Source organism: Cladophialophora bantiana, assembly GCF_000835475.1.
Source record: "Cladophialophora bantiana CBS 173.52 unplaced genomic scaffold supercont1.8, whole genome shotgun sequence".
Taxonomy (NCBI): domain Eukaryota; kingdom Fungi; phylum Ascomycota; class Eurotiomycetes; order Chaetothyriales; family Herpotrichiellaceae; genus Cladophialophora; species Cladophialophora bantiana.
The window spans coordinates 123019-141505 of NW_015971582.1; the positions used below are offsets into that span (position 1 = coordinate 123019).

Consider the following 18487-nt stretch of genomic DNA (forward strand, 5'->3'; position numbering starts at 1 on the left):
ATTCATTTGTCCGCCCTTCCGTTCTATCATCACATCATCAACCTGTCATCGTTGTTCCTGGTGTGAAATGAACGACAGGAGAGGGAAAGAAAGAAAGGGGGAATGGGAAGGCATAAATTGAAAAGCTCGAAAATGGGTGCCCGAATGACAGCCTCGTTGAGAGGAGCTGTTGCGGCCAGCCGATGGTGAGGTAGTCGGCGTTAGCGTCGGTATCTGTGTCTGTGTCGTCTGTGTCGATTGTTTTTTATTTGTGTATCTCTGTGTGTCGTCAATGTCGTGAGTCGGAACATTCATCCAATGGACTTGAGGAAGAAGAGGAGGAGAAGAGGATAGCTAGCTAGCTAGCTAGCTACTCTAGTCGGCATCCCCCCAATCGTTTCTGGTTTCTGGTTTTTGTTTTTCTGTTTTGCGTCGACGCATCATCTCATCTGCGTTCTTCGAGATATTTGGCCCAGTCGATGCTGTCCGAGTCGTCGCCTAGTGATTCTAGCATGATACGCCTGAAGAGTCAATACATCGTGTTCCACTCCCGTCTAATCGTACCGGACCTTGCTCTTGGGCTTCTTGATTCGGTAGACATACCATTTGGCCCGGATCCACCGGTAGAGATTGAAGGACGGCACCTGGATGATCTCGGCCCGCTTGGGCTGCTGGACGACAAATCGGCGGAGCAGGAACTCAAACGGCGTCTGCACGCCGCAGCCATATTTGGGAGAGAAGTGAAAGTATCCCGCGCCCATGCACTTGGCGAGATCGAGGCCGTCGTCGTACGCCACCGTCTGCCCGTGGTAGTCGGTCATGATGCCGACCAAGGCAATGAGACGCCTGCGGCTGTTGTGGTACGGAATGACCGAGTGGAAGGTCATGGTCGAGGAAGTACTGAAGACGAAGATCATGGCGTCGAACTCTGGGAAGTCGCCGGGGTCCTTGGTCGTTTCGATGATGTCGAGTTCGATCAGTTCGGAATCGACGTCAACCATTTTGGCGTAATGCACCATGTGTTTGTGCTCTTCGTGATATCTCCCGAAGAAGTACTGGCAGTGTCATCGGAGCATGTCAGTCATTGCGAAAACTGCCCTCCCTCCCCATCTGACAACCCACCAAATAGCGACTTACCTGATGGATGAGTGTCGTTTTGCCTGATCCTGGGGCGCCAAACACGCCGACGGTGAACTTCTTTCCTCGTGCCGCCATTCTTCTTGTTGCTTCTCGTGGTGAGGGTAATGGACAGTGAGGGCACTGGGGGAGACAGGTCCGGGACAGATGATTGAATACTATCAAAGTCGGAGAGAGAAGGAGAGCGAGGGATGGGCGATCTGCTCTCTAAGTAACAGAGGCCACACCCCGCTAAGTGACATGTGTTGTCCGATGCTCATCCCACCTTCAGGTCAACAAAGGTGTGCATGGTGCGCCACGATTGGATAAATGTCGGTGTAAGGTTCAAGGTAGGGGAATAGAGGTGGGTGTCTATACAAAAGCATCCAGATTGGGAAGATATCTTTCACAGCTTTACGCACCCGAAAGCCTCACCCAGCCTCTCCGACACGCGACATGCCCGGCACACGACGCAGGCACAAGAGAGGCCGAGAAACCCTTGGGCAGATCGTAGTTCATCTCCTCCAGCGAGGTGGATCAACAACCCGAAATCGGTGGAGTCGACCTTTTGTCTTCGCGTCGAGTGTATCTTGGGTGTTTGCGCGATTGAAACATGGGGTTCAGGGTTCAGAGGGGGCTCAAACAAGAGGGAATGGAGGAAATTGGGTCTGAGAAGCTTTCCCGATGGGATCCCATCCATGCCCAAGCCACGTCCAAGCATGTCCAAGCCATGTCCCAGGGCTCGGATGAGGCAGCCGAATAGGTGGATACAAGTAGATGTCCGTGGCCTACCTAGCGGAATGGGTCCAATCTTATGCAGCCATTCCAGGTTTTTTTCCTGCGCGTCTTGAGCAAGATACGGGGGGATTCTTGGGGCGCGTCCTCGTTTTCCAAGAGCAGGCAGCAGCAGGGGAATTCCAGCGAGGGCCCTGACGTTTAACAGGTGAGGTGCGAAGACACAGGAGCAGCCTCTTTCCAGCATTCGCGTCGAGGTTTGACAGCAGAAGCTGCATTGCTAGTCACACAGTACCCAGATTGACAAGGAAGAGAGTTTTGGTCCGCGTCAGCCTTACCATGTCTCTACCAGTTCAGCGCCATTCCATCGCCGTCTCTGCACATTAGCAGAGGCGCATCACACCACACAGACTGGAGTACCTACTTGGTAGTCCTCAGCGTCGGAGAAGAGAGCTGTGGAAGGGAAGGGACGCGTCAAATGGCGGAAGGCTGGTCTGCAGGTAGTGGACTGACTACGAGTTCTCAGTTGGGGAGGGATGGATGGTGCAGAGGGTGACATGCATGAGCACTTCATCCTTTAGAGCCGCCACCAATGACACCCACCTGGCGCGTCCCAAGTCTGGCGAGGGTCTTCGGGGTCCTTTCGAGTTCCTTGATCGACAACTTGGCGCGAGACAACAAAGACATGACAACCAAGACAACCCAGCCTCCTACCCACTTCCCCGGTGTCCCAGAGTGACGTTAGGTACAGATTGCCCTCTCATAGCCAAAGGATGGGTGGCTATTTGAATTGGTGGAAAGTGGAAACAGACTACCGAGGAGCAAAGTACAGAGTGAGATGCAAATCCCCATCTGACCCACCAGAGCGAACGCCAATCACTTGACGTCTGCGGAGTCGGTAGAAGACCATCTGCACCATGGGCACCGTGAATGAACGCTGGAACTTTTGCAGCCCCGTTTCCCGTCGCTGGCTTCCACCATTGGCCTCCCTATATTGGCATTGACTTCTCAGATCCGCCACCTCTAGAAATCCGAGCTGAAGGCCCCCATCTTCCTTGTTCTTCCGACAGCAGACTCGGAGGATTCCAGTCCCAATGACCTATTTGAAGAAGCACAGTGCCAATCAATAACAACATCGGTCTTGCGATTGCGCATGATGAGATTGCGTGGGCAAAGGTTGGCGTGAGGGGATCAGGGTCGTATTGACGAGTATGACACCGCGTGACAGCTTCGCTGGAGACTCGTGTACAATTCTCCACTGGCACCTGTCCACGAAGAGAAGAATGGAATTCTTGGTGGCCGACAAAAGGGGCCAGCAAGATGGTCTCCCACCCGGACGTCGAGACGTTTTCCAAATTCGGTTGGGGCAACATGTTCTCCTTATAGCAGCTCGACTGCTCGAAGCTGATCAATATAACCGGCTACCTGTTTTGGCAAAGCCTTTCCTTCTCACTTTGAAGGTGACCTTCATTTAGAACGCGTCTTCTGTTCACCGCTAGGAATAGTGGTATTCTCTCATCCATCCCATACCAATAGTTGTAGCCGATACAGCGGCCCCTTCGTCTTTCTGGAGCGCTTTTCAGCTAAACTGGTTCCGACTTGTTTTCTGTGTCAAGGGATGTACTTACATTATTTCAGATTTGATTCGAGGCTTGGATAGGCTGCTGGTACGAGACTGCCGGATCTGCCGGGCATTTTCTTCTTCGTCGTTGTCGTCGTTGTTGCCGCTGTCATCGTCGTCATCGTCGTCCTCGTACCCCTTCCTTTGAAAGGAGGGTTTTCTGAAGCGAGAAAATTGGTTTCAAGCTTGCTAACTTGGAGGGCATGATTGCGGCAATTCATGCAACCCTCTAACGCAACAATTCACATAACATTTGCAAAAAAAAAAAAAAAAAAGACTGAGCCCTATACCGGCCTATAAGGTTCAATCGCTCGAAGGGGCGATAGCTTCGCCTTTGGCAGTTTTATCAGGCTATGAGTACACCTGCCACCGCAGAATAGGCAAGTGCACCCATGCCGCGGCCAAGTGCTTTGGCATTGATGCATCTGGAGGAAACAGCTTCTGTTTCATAAGTCAGCATCGGGATTGTCCCTGGAGGTGGTCAGCCTTGTAGTCAATGCGAATGCATGGTGTGCAACTCTCCCGAGCGCTCGGTCAGGTTTCGTCCGAAAAGACGAAGTCAAGAGCAAGCGAGTTGCAATGAGCGCCGTTCTCCAACCGTGTTCGAATCATAAGAGGATCGATTCCGAAGCGAAAATAGATGCCCGGTGTCGTGAGCGCCCTGATATGTCCTCACCTGACGACTGGTAGCAGAAGGGATTAACATCTTAGGCAGCCTCCTCTAGTTTCCGGCTAACTTGAACGATTCTCCGGAGCACCGCTGTCATATACTCAGAAGGGGAGCTGACATGCCGTTTCCAGTAATCCAGCGGCATTTTCATGATGCAACGACCCTTCTAGCTCAAGACCGGTCGACTCTGGTAGTAAATCTAGCCTGCGACGGTCTGGCCGGAACCACCAACCACGGAGAGCGGCCCTCATCACTGTCGAAGGCAGGGTGTGGTTAGAGAGTCTAGCACTTGCTAGGCTGGATCGGGGGCCAGTTTGCCATCTGCCCTGTACTGGTAATCAATCAACGAGCCACGTCCTTCGGCACCTGTCGGACTCGGACGGAACAACCTTGGGCCGTGGCAGCCGCATTCAGCTGCTATGGATGGCATACGTGTCAACAAACCAGCAGTGCTTGTACCTAGTCAGCAAAGGCCATCTGTGGAGCATGGTTGATATTCGGATGTGTCCTGACACGCTCCTGGGAAACTGGATAGATGAACCTCGCCCCATTGAGCTCCCAGAATCTTACAAAGCATGGGACCTAGTTCGGCGAGGACCAACATAGACATGCACGTTCTGTGACTTTTCCATTGATCTTCTGCGGGCAGATGAATATTCGGCTCGATGGGAGCAAGCAATTGGTTGAGAGACTCGAAATAATAGTAATAATAATCCAGATTGCTGTTCTTGAGTTGTTCCGAGGTCGTGGAACCCCAGAACAAGCATTGGTCGTCATTTTGAAATCGCGAAGTCTTCGCGGAGAGGCATTAATTTCGATAAAGTTCTGCAGGCAAGCTCTCGTGGCGCATTGTGTGCATTGAGGCTGGCAGCTTTAGGATCGTGCGGTTCAATGGCAGAGCAAATTCGTCGTCAACCTTGTTGAAGCGGAAACGCGGCTGCATTCAGGCGCAAGGAAAGAGACACGTATCGTCGCGCTCGCGTCCTCCTCGGAGCACCGACATGCAGATGCTGATGAGGTTGCTCGCCTGGTAACTACCTACATAGGTACTTCTTATACTCGTAGGGAGGTTCACTAGGCCTGGCCTAGGGCAGCTTTAGAGCAGCTACGGTTCCAGCACGAGAACAGCTGAACGCATGGCCCTCGTCACTTTTCCAATAGAGCACCACCGACTGAAGGGGCATCCTGAATTCCTAGGTGAAATCTTCAAACTCGTTGCGCAGCCATGGCCGGCTTGACCAACCAAAGACGTTACCGATCCATCCTCCCTTTGCTCTGAAGGAAACCCTATCGACACAATTTCAACGAGAGTCTATTGTACGTGGGCATATCAGACGGGCAAGGACGGGGCAACAGGATGGAATCAAAGCAGATGGCTAGCACATCCACAGAATGAATCGTCAAATGGAAATCCTCTCCTCTTTGATATGCCAGACAATCCATCATTTGGGACGGCCTCAACCATTTGGTGCCACCCTCAAATCTCGAATGCTTCAACAGCATCGCTCAAATCCTGTCTTCCGCTGTCAACAGGGACACTTTCGCAAGTTTCAACAGCAAAAAAGAATAATGAAACTTCTCTGGCGACGTCTTGTGATTCGGGTATGCTAGAGGCTTTTCTCAGGAACCCTAGATCGAACAACAGCCAAGAGCTCCCAGAACCGCATAGGCGCGTTCATGTTCAATACCCACCTTCGTTTCCGGGATGTGTAGAATCGGCTTTAGTCGCTTCTGCAGCGCGTGGAAAATCCTCCAGTCTCCTAGATTATGCGCAGTTTGAGAGCGTGTTTGATCAGGGTAACAACGCGGCAGAGATGTGCGAGTAGTGGTGATTAATGCGGCATCAATCTCTTATCATGACTTTCTGCACGAAGCTCGAGACAGATGCAGAATCAGCTGTAACTTGGAAATTTTGTGTCAGACTCGCCTCCTGTTCCTCCTCTTCTGCCGCTGCTCTTGTGGTTTGGCCAACTCCATTTGGCAGCTGTTTCTTCCCTTGTTGAGCGTCACGAAACTGTCCGTGCCGGCATCGTTCAATCACCACCGCATGACGCGGCGTCCCTAATGGCGGATATTTCTCTTATTCGTAGAGTTTCTCGACGGTCTCATCTTCCCCCACCTCATCATATGGTCTCTTCCCCGACATGATCTCAGAGATGAGGCACCCAGTTGCAAACAATTCTGTCTGTGTCGTGTGCGTGGAGTTGTCTGTATTATGGCATCTTCGATATCTTGTCTCTTCCGAAACCAGGGGCTCCTCATTAACGATCGGGGAACCCGCAAAATCACATAACAGGAGCGACCCCGTCGCCTACCACAAGGAAGTTTCAGGCGCCGATATCGCTGCGTCGAACGCCATGGACGTGGATGAAAGCTATGGATTCGACGCTGTTTATGCCCATCTTCTTTTTTCCCCGACGGGTATATTGTGGTGGTTCGCCTGGAGGTAGTTTCGGAGGTCACTGTATCGATAGAGGGGGGAATCGCAGTCCGGTTTCGAACGTCTCGAGACATTCTAGGATGAGATTGTTTTTGGGCAAAGGATTGTAGATAATCCTTTCGCGCTCGAGAAACTGGTCCGATTGTTCCACAAGCTCACAGCAGAGGTTGATGTCCTCGCCGCTGCACGCCTTTGCGTCCGTGCGGAGTTTACATACTAGGGACGCAGCTGTACTTTAGTGCCAGGAAAGGATAAAAGATCATAGGGAAACGCCCCATATTTCCGCTGCAAATAGATGCACAATTTAACGATCTTTGCCTTTGGCTGTACCTGAATTTAGAAAAGCTTGCAAGGTATGATTCGTATACGAGATATAGCCCGGTTTGAGTATGGAGAACGAGGTACTCGGTATAAAAAAAGTGTGATTCCCTATTACCTCGTACAGAGAGGGTCGTGGCCCCCAAGCCCATCCACGTCGGGCTAAGCCTCGACCACGCTCCTAAGTACTTGAGCACGTCGTGAAACACCATCCTCCTGTCAACTGCCTTGTAACACTGAAAGCCACGGGGTTGGTGGCACAGAATAATTAATGGCTGCGGTTCGAGAAGTCATGTTCCAGCAAATGACAGCAATGTGGCAAGGACTGGTTGCAATGGATCACTGTATTTCCCTCTCCCACACGTCTATTGGTGAGTTGTACCAACGCCCTTTTCCTCGAAGCAAGCCTCGTTTGTGTGATGTGCGATGCCTGCCATGTTCCTTGATTTGCTGGGTGCCACTCCGACTTGAGGGTTAGCCTTAGCTGGCCTAGCAACCGTACATAGGACCTAGCCCACCATGACCGAATTCAAGACGACCTGTGAGGCTTGCCCAGCCGCTCGGACACTCTTTGTCCTGGCTTCCGGTGGGTGGGTGACCTACGAGATAAAGGGGGTGCCAAGCCTAACAACGCTACCAGGCTTGTTGGCAGCGGACTCGGAAGCTTTCTACGGCTTGATGACTTGTGCCCCTCCTGTCAATGGCCACTTTACAATGGCTCCTCATGCCAACTGCCGTCTGAACTGTCGCATCGAAGGGTTCTCGATACATAACCTCCAGTGAGAAGCTGCTGTTCGACCCAAGCGAATAACAGGAAGAAACTCGAAGAAGAGACTCTTTCGAACAACGACCCTTCGGTCTTCTATCCCGCTCGCATTGGCAAAGTCCTCACATCCAAATATGGGGTTGTGGGTAAGCTGGGCTTTGGAGCCAAATCCACGGGTTGGCTAGCTCTCGACATACAGTCTGCATTAGGGTCCCTGATATCAATGCGATTGTAACTGATGAACTTGTCTTCCGAGGAAACAAACTTATGTCGGAATTCATTAGGTCGATGCCACGGTGGCATCCAAAGGACCGACTAACTGCTCATGTGCTCCTTGCTGATCCGTGACTGAACGATTATGAGACCTGAGAGGCTATGCTCTCTAGGCGCAGCTTTTGCAGGTACTCTCAGCCCAGTGTGCGCTCACACTGGCAATACCCGATTGCTCGACGACCCTCTGGTTTGCCAAAGGAGGGAATTGCCCAATAAACCTCGTCTGGAGGGAGATATAGCCAAGCTCGTCTAGTCTTCGCCTGGATCGGAGATGTCACCAGTGACACTGGCATGGGAACAAAGTTATTGCATGTATTTGGTGAATTGAAAGAGGAGGAATCTGGTGCAAGTAATCACCACTGGAAAACCGACTTCAGTCGACAGTTCTAGAAACTGGCGAAAGAGATATCTGTGGACGGTCCGGAGGATTTGTTTGAGTTCTGCAACACAACATGGCAGGCAGACATTTCCTCAGTTCAGCAGCCAGGATTCGGCAGGCTCTGGGTCGGTCAAGAGGCCGGCTTGCCCCGTGAGCTTGAATTCCGCTGTGGCAGATACACGATGTCTAGGGCCTCGTTCTTCAGCGCGGTCCGAACTATTTCTTCCTTTGTGGCATTTCCGCCTCGCCCTCTCTTGGCCGCATTTCACAACGCGCAAAAACTAGGCTCTCTCAAAATACAACTGTCTTCGGCACGATTTTACTCCTACCTTGATCTGGCGCACGGCTTGGCGAATGGGTCTGCTTAGACGACAGGGACAGGTATGGTTTTCCCATATACGCCATCATGGTTTACGCCAATCTACGATATGATGGTGGAGAAGCTGTACAAAGCCTTCGCAGGGGCATATATCTCGATTCTCCCCCACAGGATGTCTGGACATTCTGCATTTCGCCGGAGATCGCAGATTTTTAGTCCTTCCCGACGATAATGGTTTTCAAGTCCTTTGGTATTGTCACGCCCAACTAAGCTCTCCCTGAAGATGTGGGGAATTTCGCTTTTTCTCATCCGATTGCCAACATGCGCTGTCTAGCAGCAGAACAATCAAATACACGACTATCGGGTCCACTTTGGTCCGGGTATTTGCGGGAGGACTATTATCGAAATTGATTCCCCTTTACCCCCGACGGTGAGTGCTATCTAAGTTTTGGTCGTTGACACCCATATGGATCCAGTCCGCGGTATCTATGTGAACTTCACTTCACGCCTTCGCATACTAGAAGTTAGGGGTTTGTTCGTGCTTCCTCAAATGCCATCGAAGCCGCTCGGAGAAGGGAGTTGGTCAGTTGCCAACACAGTCAAGCAGGAGGAATGCAGGCAAGAGGGTTTGCGGACAGTTGCTCCATTCGCTCGCTTATAAACCCGTCAAGCCCGTCGCAATGCCAGAGAGTGTGATCTTTATGGTCCTTTCACTTGGCGAATGCATGTCTACAATCGGGTTCCTGTTTCTTACATCCCCCATCACAATCATTGGTCCTTAGTTTGGTATCTTGCATTTCATGTGCGTTTCCGTTTCACTGGGTTCTTACATGGAATTGTTATTGGAGACACGTTGCACAGACGGTCAACTGCGGCGGGCAGGGCGCGCCAACATCCTTTGCATCTCCAACGTCTTCTCCACCATCGAAGTGGCCACCTCAATCGACGCATGATGGCCAGGTTAGCAACAATGCCAGGTGCGTGTTTTGGCCAAAATATTAATCTAGCACGGAGGTGCTCTACAGACCGCTTTCTCGCTCCACTCCATCCGACTTCTCGTCCGGGATTTCAGCATGGGTGTTTTTGAGTCTGTCTGGCTCGAGACGAAATCGTCCTTCTTCCTCCCGCTCGCCTGCTCGGTTTTATGGATATGCTACAATGTAGGCCTGGTCCTCTATCGCTTATATCTCAGCCCCATCTCTCACTTCCCGGGCCCGAAAATCGCGGCTGTAACTTACTGGTAAGCTACCTGTCTATCCCACCGAGACCACCGCCACGGGAGTTCTGTCGTGACATCCCTCCCAGGTACGAGTTTTATTACGACGTCGTGCTCGGCGGTCAGTACACCTTCCGCATTCTTGAACTGCACAAGCAATATGGCCCTGTTGTCCGCATCAACCCGCGAGAATTGCACTTCTACCCTCCTCAGTTCTACGAAGAGATTTACGCAGGCCCCACACGCCGACGAGATCGTTGGGAACGCTACACCCAGGGCTTCGGCATGCCTGGGGCCGGCGCGAGCACGAATCCTCATGACTTGCACAAAGCAAGACGAGCAGCCTTGAGCCCCTACTTCAGCATGCAGAGTGGGTTGCTCCCTCAAGGTCAAGCCCCATCGACATGAATACAGCCTGACTGAGATCTGCAGGCGTCCGGAATCTCCAAAGCGTCATTGAGGAGAAGACGGATCTGTTGATGCGGAGATTCAGAGAATTTGGTGACTTTAGAAAGGAAGCTGCAAGGAAGCCTCTCAACCTCGAGGTTGCATTCGCGGCATATGCATACGGTAAATGTCCCCCGGGCTTGGTTTCGCCTGCTCTCTGCTCGCATTGAGGAGCGGGACTGATCCTGCTCAGATGTCATCACCGAGTACGCCTTCGCTCGAAGCGAACATCACCTTGAAGCCGAAGATTTTGATCCTTGGATGCTGAAAGCGGCCTCTTCCACGAGCTCGCTGGGCCAGATTGCAAAGCAAATGTACTGGGTCTTTTGGCTGGTCTTGAACATTCCGGACTGGCTGACTCGAAGGCTCGACGCGAACGGTGAGTTTGACTTTCTCCTGATTGAAGAATCAACGCCCTTTGGTAGACTAATGTTGCTTTGGCTGACTAAATACAGCGAGCCGGTATCTCCAGTTCAAACGGGTAAGTGGGTGGAACGCATTTTTTGTTTTCCGTTTTTCTTATCCACGCTCTCGTCTCGTTCTTCTGGGGACACGTCGATTGATTCACTAACCAAAATTTTGTTGGTTTCCGCCTCGGCAGGACATCAACAACCAAATCGAAAACATCCGCAATGGAATTGACACATCCCACAAGACGGCCTCACACCCCACAATCTTCCACGAGATACTCAGCAGCTCTCTACCACCGGCTGAAAAGCGTACTTCCCGCCTTGCGGACGAAGGAGCCACAGTCGTGAGCGCAGGAGCCGTGACCACGGGGTGGACTCTGCCGGTGACGGTGTTCTACCTGCTCTCCAACCCGGCCATCCTGCGGAAGCTGAAGCACGAGCTCTCCGAGGCGATACCCGATCCGACAAAGCCCACTCCCTTGCCTGAGCTTGAACGTCTCCCGTACCTCACGGGCGTCATCCAGGAGGGCCTGCGACTGAGTTATGGGATCTGCACGCGGCTCGAGCGGATCGCGCGGGACGAGGCCCTGGTCTTCGACGACGGCGAGAGAACCTGGACCATTCCGCCCGGCACGCCGTGCTCTATGACCAGCTACATGATCCACAGAAATCCAGACGTCTTCCCTTCCCCCCACGAATATCGGCCTGAGCGGTGGATCGAGAACCCCAGACTGGACAAGTACCTCGTCAGCTTCTCCAAGGGCAAAATGCAGTGTCTGGGCATCAACCTTGCCTACGCGGAGCTTTACCTCATGCTGGCAAAGCTGTTTCGCGTCTACGGGAGCAAGGAGGTCAGGTTTGACGGCGATATGGGGAAGCTGGAGCTCTTCGAGACCACCTTCGAGAGGGATGTGGATATGCGCGAGGACAGGTTCATTCCCTTGCCGAGCAGAGAGACCAAGGGCGTTAGAGTGTTGGTTGAGCTCTACTGAGGGCCCCTGTGCGAGAGGGCCCTCCAATCTGATTTCTGAGTTTTAGACGCAGCGGTGGCATCCGGAGTGCGTAATGGAATCCATCAAAAAGACATTTTGCTTCACCATCTCCTTTCTCAAGCCGGCTCTCTACCTTTTGAGGTGGTGGTCTCCACCGCCTCCGTCCTCCGGTCCTTGTTCACTCCCGCTTCATATATCTTGCCGTCCCAGTCCTACTACCGGGTCGGCTATTCGCAATGCTCGCCTAGGATATCATGATGGGGATGTTGATCACGGCGGCAGCAAATTGAGCCTGCCTGATCCCCCCTTGGCCCCAAGGAGGACGAGGGGTTCTGAGCCCGTCGATCAGGACGACGACAATCATCACAGCAGGTAAAGTTAACATGTCGCAACACCGTTCCCGCCTCTGCCATTCCGAGCCGCCAGAGCCTGGAGAATGGGTATCGGACTCGACAATCTCTTGACAGTGCCCTCTGGCAAAGGATCATCCGTTCATCTGTTCTCCAACATGGGAACAGGAATGGATCCCGCTTCATCGGGCACGCAGGGTGGTGGTGAACGGATGGAAAACCATTCGATTCCGCTCGGTTCCTAGACGATTCATGTCACGCATTGATATCCGTAGAAGCTGTCGAGGCCGCTCTCATGTAAAAAACACCGCGTATTCGCTCCCTCAAACTATTTCGTCTCGGCAATATAATCTCTGCTGCTGCCTTCTCCTGTGGGACGCGAGGGTCAACCTTCAACTCAAGAAAGTGATATCAAGTCAAAGCTACAGAGGCAAAGAGTCGGCTGATATCAACCTCGATATCTTCGTCCGATTCCACCTGCATGCAAAGCGTGGCAACCGGCGTAGGAAGATAACACGCAGAAAGAAGGAATGATCTCAAGGTTGGGTGGCTTTCCAAATCTGCAGAGCGAACTCGCTTGAACGAGCCTAGGGGAAGGATACTTATGGGCGGATGGGCGGACAGAGGGCCCTCGGCTCCTTGAGTGGAAAGGACCATAGTCCTTTTGAAAGGCCGAAAAGAGAAAGAGCACTCGGCTCCAGGAAAAGGACATGTTTACAAAAGATGGTTCGACCATTGGACTGGAAATCCGCCTCGAAAGGTAAAGGATCGCTGGTGATCATGGGCCAAGCGGTGCCCAAGCTCAAAGAGACTGAGCTTGCTGCTAAATTGGCACACTTGGTTACCTTGGCATCTGGACATGGTCTGAAGTCAAAGAGAACAAAGTCTGGCGGGTGTTCGCCTTGCGCTGGCGGTTTTGCCGGAGCGAACCTTTTGAACACGAGATGGCAACATCTTCTACCAAGTAGTTAAACGTTCAAAAGGGAGACGTCGCTGTAGAGCTGAGCAAAGGTTTTGCCAAGCTTTGCGTGGATCAAACAAGGCTGGATGGGGGCGAGGGGGGGAGGCCATCGGTGGCGACCTGGACGCATCGAGACCCGAGACTGCGACGGACAGATCAGAGGCAACCAGGCGGACACATGGCTTTTAAAGAGAGAGACAGAGGCAAGAGAATGGTGCATCGTATCTGATTCAGAAAGCGTCGTTTCACGCGACGGTCTCTATCCTACTGCCCCAACAGAATAGACCGATTTCGTAAGGCTGCATCAGTCTCTGGATCCATGAGTCCATGGCCTTGACTGGGAAAGTATGCTCCTAGTCAGGATTTGGCCTCAGGGCCCTCCATTTGACGTTCCAAAATCCATGGCTCATCCTTCTATGCATTCTAACCAGACATAAAGCCGTCCTTCAAACCAAAATCTCCAGCAATCCCCTAGACCTCCTGGATATAATTGGCGGGAACACTTCTTGTCTCGCCATTCTTCTCGACATCGGCCCAGCCATCTCCGGTGCCCATACTGATCAAGATGAATCTCTCCCCTTCGGCCATGTCGAACTCAGCATCACTCTGGGCTGTGTAGGGGTAGAGGGCTTCGACATATTTCACTTTCTTCGCTCCTCGTTTGGGCGCCACTGCTGGGCCTTGCTTTTTCTTGCCCGCGCCAGCCAGGGTGGAAGAGGCCAGTGAGGCACTCGAATTGGAGTATAGTGATGGTGGGCGCTCTTGCGCGGGGGTGCTAGCAGCAGTGGGCAATTCCTCTAGGTAAGCTGTGGGCACTAGGCCTTCCTTGCCGAAGCCAGCGTGGACTTTGGTCCAGCCGCCGTCTGCTGCTTGTTCAGTATGATGAGTACAACTTTGTGGAGCTCACGTACCGTCAGGTTCCAGTATCTTCACCTCCGTTCCCTCAGAAAGAGATATTTCTCCCTCGTCTCTTGCTTCATAGGGATAGAGCATCTTACCCCTGAGCTGGCTACTCCCGTTGGCAGCCAAGTCAACGCCAGGTGCACTGACGTACGCTGCTGGAGGTGGTGCGACAATCCTGTTCCGTCTCGGGGCGGCAATTGTCGCTGATCCGGAGTTGGAAGTAATAGTTGTTAATGGGGAGGTCGTGACTGAATCATCCATTGCCGAAAGCCTTGGAACACCGCCAGACAATGACCTCGTGGCACTGGCCGCATAGCCAGACGACAGACTGCTCATTGTATCTTGCCTCACCAAGGGAGGAGGAGAGGTAGCGCCGTTTGAGGCAGGTGGAGGGGCCTCCACGGCCATCAGGGCTGCCGCTTGTCGTTCCGCCTTCAATTTCTTTTTCTCTTCTCTGGTCTGCTCTCCGGGACAATCCGCAGGCACTTTCATATGACACTTGCTGTGACACGTAAAGCCGCAATCAGTACATATAAACCCTTTGGCACTCAGACCCCAGATTCGATCGCCACAGAGATCACAATTGGTGGGGATCTTGAACGTCTCGGATTTGAAGGTGTGGCTCTTGCCATACATGCTAAGATCGCCCACGACTGAGGTGATTGTCGACGTCTCCACTTCCGCCGTCAGCCGCTTCCGCTCGACGGTGTGCAACTCTTCCTGCAGGGCAAATTGCAATCGCACCGATTCGACTTCGTCGCGCTTGTCTTTGCCCTCTCGCCGGGCCAGCTTGACATTTTCCAGCTCTCTTTTTTTCTGAGCCGACTCCGCCTTGAGTTGATTGATGAGCGGCTTGCTCTTCTGCAGAATATTCCGAAGGAATACTTTGGACGCGTCATCGGTCATCATATTGTCTGAATCCAACCACACCGGAGACGGTTCAAAGACAATGTCAGAAGGTTCCTGCCACTGTACAGCATTATGCCGTACAAACATATTACTATCGAGACTTGGGTTGTTTCGTGGAATCTCGTTCGAAAGACGAGTCATGAGATCAGTGCTCCGCTTGAGAGTATTGGTCTCGAGTGCCGCGGCGACCAGCCATATCGAATTCAGTTTCGAGACACGGGTTTCGTTCAAATCCTGCAAGGAATCGAGTAATTCTGGCACGTAGTCGTGGTAATAGCATTCCTTCATCTTATTCGCGACATTGATGCCAATCAGATATGTGTTCTTCACATTGTTCATTTCCATCAACTGTTGGTTGTACGTGCTTTGAGCCTTGCTCTTGTCCATGGACGATTCGGCCTTCTTTCTTCGATTCTCGACCTCTTGACAGACAGCATCATATCTTTGTTTCAATTTCTTCAGATCGCCGTAAGATGAATCCCTCTCTTTGACAAGTTTGGCGTTATATTCGGCGTGGCTTTTTCTCAGCTCCTCAAGTTTCGAGGCGCTGTACTCTAGTGGCGTCGCAACTTGACTTAGGAGATCTTTGGAGAATTTGGCGTGTTCGTTTGCTCGCGCCTCGAGCGTGGATAAGTGGGTGGTCCATGTTGTGAGAGAGGCGGACTCTAAAGAACCCGGGGTCAAGGCAGGATTGTCGCCGACGCTGAGGTTGCTGGACTTTCTTGATTTCTTGTCGTAGTATTTCTTTGCCAGAGTGGTCAACTTCTGGCTGTATTCCTTTTCTATAGCGGCCCGTTCCTGGTAGAATTCCTGGATCTCGGTGAGCCACGTAATGCCCAGGTTTACCCAGTTGTCGACCGGCTTGTAACCGTCCTAAGTCAATATCAGCGTCTGTCCATCTAAAAAGTGCACAATAGGACAAACCTTGAGCTCAGCACCAAATTTGACTGCTGCAACCTGAGCCATTGTGATCGCAGAAGGCCAGAAAATTCGAACGGCAACAGCATCATTCCATACTGCCGGAGGTCATCAATCAAGAGCAGATGAGGATGGTTCGTAGTTCTCCGATTTCTTTCGATATTAGTGCAGACTGCGGCGCAGCCGGGGAAGAATGCGTACTCGTCTGATGGACACCTCAGGCCCAACGATTGGCGAGGGACAGTTCGATCAATCATCGACAGCCTGAGGCATGGTCGTTTGGGGTGACATTGAGCCTCTGTGGCAAAGGGTGTTTCCCCCCAAAGTTTCTGGCTCCAGGTACAAAGCACCCCGAACACGCAGGGGCTAGCCAAGTGAAGCAGGCTCGCAGGCTAACAGGCACCGACCCCGCACCGGCCACCCACATGCGCCACAAAGCCCATCAAGACACGCCACACTTTTAGTGGGATCTGGCTCGCTGGTCCCTTGGTCGCCAAATTTCCATTTCATCACCGCAGCCTGAATTGAAGATTCACGCCATCTTGCCATCTTGCCATCTTACCATCTGCCTTCACACTCTTTATCTAGGTTGGTAGTAATCCGCAGAATCCAGATAAAGGCAACGGCCTTTCTGGTTTTGTATTTTTTAGCCAGCGACTGAGTCTTTGTTCACTTCAATCTCACTTCACCTTCGACCCCTCTCCAGTTCACCGATCCACCGCTAGAGCAATTGTTGACACCGCGAGCGACTCACATCAGTCGACGAGAGCCTTCATCCTCCCCCCGCCGTCATGACTGAAACACCATCAGGAAGCGGCTCTCTAGAAGACCGCATTTCCAAACCCGAGTCCACCTCATGGGCCGATGAAGTAGCCTCTCCCGCAACCGAGAATCCACCACCGACTGCAAATATGGGTGCGAAAGAGTCGGAGTCAGTACCAGAGGATAGCGGGCAGATCGATGGAGCTACAGAGCCTTTTGGAGGATCAAATCTAGAAGAGCCCGACTTCGAAGTGGAGGTCAAATTGGCGGACATGCAAGCAGACCCCAACAACCCCCTCTACTCGGCCACTTCGTTCGAGCAACTGGGGCTGTAAGTTCGCCCTCTTTCAGATGCCACTTTTGCTCTGCTGACCACAATAGCAACGAAAACATCCTCAAAGGCGTTGTGAGCATGAACTTCCGAAAACCGTCAAAGGTCCAAGAGAAGACCCTTCCTCTCCTCCTGATGAACCCTCCTCAGAACCTGATCGGCCAATCTCAGTCTGGAACCGGCAAGACCGCTGCTTTCGTACTGAACATCCTACATCGTCTCGACCTTAGCAGCGAACAAATGCAAAAGACTCCGCAGGCATTGGTTCTGGCTCCCAGCAGAGAGCTTGCTCGTCAGATTGTTGGTGTTGTGAAAGTGATGGGAGCTTTCATACCTGGTCTGACCGTGGCCGCTGCGATCCCTCAAGACGCTGCAAGTCGCTCACGAAAGATTGAAGCCTCAGTGGTTGTTGGAACTCCTGGGACGGTCATGGACATGATTCGCAAGCGATCCATGGATGTCAGAGCAGTCAAGGTGTTGGTGCTCGATGAGGCCGATAACATGCTCGACCAACAAGGTCTCGGCGATCAGTGCATACGTGTCAAGTCGTGAGTGGCGTTGCTTTTCAGCGTTTGCGTGCCTTTCCACTGACAAGCTTTTAGGATGCTGCCCAAAAACATTCAAATCGTTTTGTTCTCCGCCACTTTCCCAGACAACGTCGTCCTCTATGCCGAAACTTTTGCCCCGGGTGCAAACCAGTTGACCCTTCAGCACAAGGACTTGACGGTCGAAGGCATCAAACAGATCTACCTGGACTGTGACAGCGATGAAGCCAAGTACGAAGTCTTGGTCAAATTCTATGGGTTGATGACAATTGGCTCGTCCATTATCTTTGTTAAGGTAAGTCGATGCGCTCAGTGCAGCATGTTTCAGCCAGCTAATTGTAGAATCCAGACTCGAGAAACTGCACACAACATTGAACGGCGAATGACCGCTGAAGGCCACAAAGTGGTGTCCTTAACAGGAGGCATCGAAGGAGCGCAGCGCGATGTCATCATTGACGCTTTCCGCATGGGCCATGCCAAAGTTCTCATCACGACCAACGTCCTCGCTCGTGGTATCGACGTCCAGTCAGTGTCCATGGTTGTTAACTACGATGTTCCGGACAGATTTGTCGGCGGTGGTCGATATGTTGCGGATCCTCAAACTTATCTTCATCGCATCGGACGCACTGGTCGATTTGGGCGTGTGGGTGTGGCAGTGACCTTCGTCAGCAGCCGTGAAGACTGGCAGAAGTTGATGGAAATCCAAAAATACTTCAACACACACATGACAAAGGTCTCGACAGACGATTGGGACGAGCTCGAGGAGCAGGTCTCACGGATCATCAAAAGTTCAAGGGCTGGCTCAAATTTTACAGAAGGTGCAAAAATGAACATGCAGACGTGAAGGAAGGGATAACATTTGGGAGCTCCCAAAGCAAGAGGGTATTCGAATGGGTAATACTCGTGTCAGGATGTATCATGAACGACTGTTGGCGAACCCATGCTTGGGAGAGAGCAAGGGGGGATTAGCTTCGAGATGTGCCTGCCCTAGGCGGTGTGAGCGCAAGGTTTACGAGGAAATTCGGGATGAGCATATTGCCAGTTGCTCAGTGTGATGGCACATGATAGAAATGAGACTTTTAGTCGACACCGAGATACCCACAAACGAAACTTCGGCACGGGAAAAA

At 52.1% G+C, this 18487-nt stretch overlaps 5 protein-coding genes across 5 annotated transcripts; 3 read left to right on the top strand and 2 right to left on the bottom strand.

Annotated features, from left to right (window-relative positions):
• Nucleotides 1-424: 424 nt before the first annotated feature.
• On the bottom strand, nt 425-1194 carry Z519_05701 (uncharacterized protein; the record flags this gene model as incomplete). The annotated part of the gene is made up of 3 exons (XM_016763441.1): nt 425-500; nt 544-1034; nt 1117-1194. 3 exons carry the CDS (start codon nt 1192-1194, stop codon nt 425-427), a joined length of 645 nt encoding a protein of 214 aa, XP_016619765.1.
• A 6204-nt stretch (nt 1195-7398) lies between these two features.
• Z519_05702 (uncharacterized protein) lies at nt 7399-7880 on the top strand (the record flags this gene model as incomplete). The annotated part of the gene is made up of 3 exons (XM_016763442.1): nt 7399-7465; nt 7520-7637; nt 7694-7880. The coding sequence occupies 3 exons, from the start codon at nt 7399-7401 to the stop codon at nt 7878-7880; spliced, it is 372 nt and encodes a 123-aa protein (XP_016619766.1).
• Nucleotides 7881-9689: 1809 nt separating this feature from the next.
• Nucleotides 9690-11681, top strand: Z519_05703 (uncharacterized protein; the record flags this gene model as incomplete). The annotated part of the gene is made up of 6 exons (XM_016763443.1): nt 9690-9856; nt 9922-10202; nt 10265-10402; nt 10473-10658; nt 10735-10760; nt 10881-11681. The coding sequence occupies 6 exons, from the start codon at nt 9690-9692 to the stop codon at nt 11679-11681; spliced, it is 1599 nt and encodes a 532-aa protein (XP_016619767.1).
• A 1782-nt stretch (nt 11682-13463) lies between these two features.
• Z519_05704 (uncharacterized protein) lies at nt 13464-15770 on the bottom strand (the record flags this gene model as incomplete). The annotated part of the gene is made up of 3 exons (XM_016763444.1): nt 13464-13855; nt 13904-15677; nt 15729-15770. 3 exons carry the CDS (start codon nt 15768-15770, stop codon nt 13464-13466), a joined length of 2208 nt encoding a protein of 735 aa, XP_016619768.1.
• A 743-nt stretch (nt 15771-16513) lies between these two features.
• Nucleotides 16514-18204, top strand: Z519_05705 (uncharacterized protein; the record flags this gene model as incomplete). Its single annotated transcript, XM_016763445.1, has 4 exons — nt 16514-16815; nt 16866-17363; nt 17418-17655; nt 17710-18204. The coding sequence occupies 4 exons, from the start codon at nt 16514-16516 to the stop codon at nt 18202-18204; spliced, it is 1533 nt and encodes a 510-aa protein (XP_016619769.1).
• Between the last annotated feature and the right edge of the window lie 283 nt (nt 18205-18487).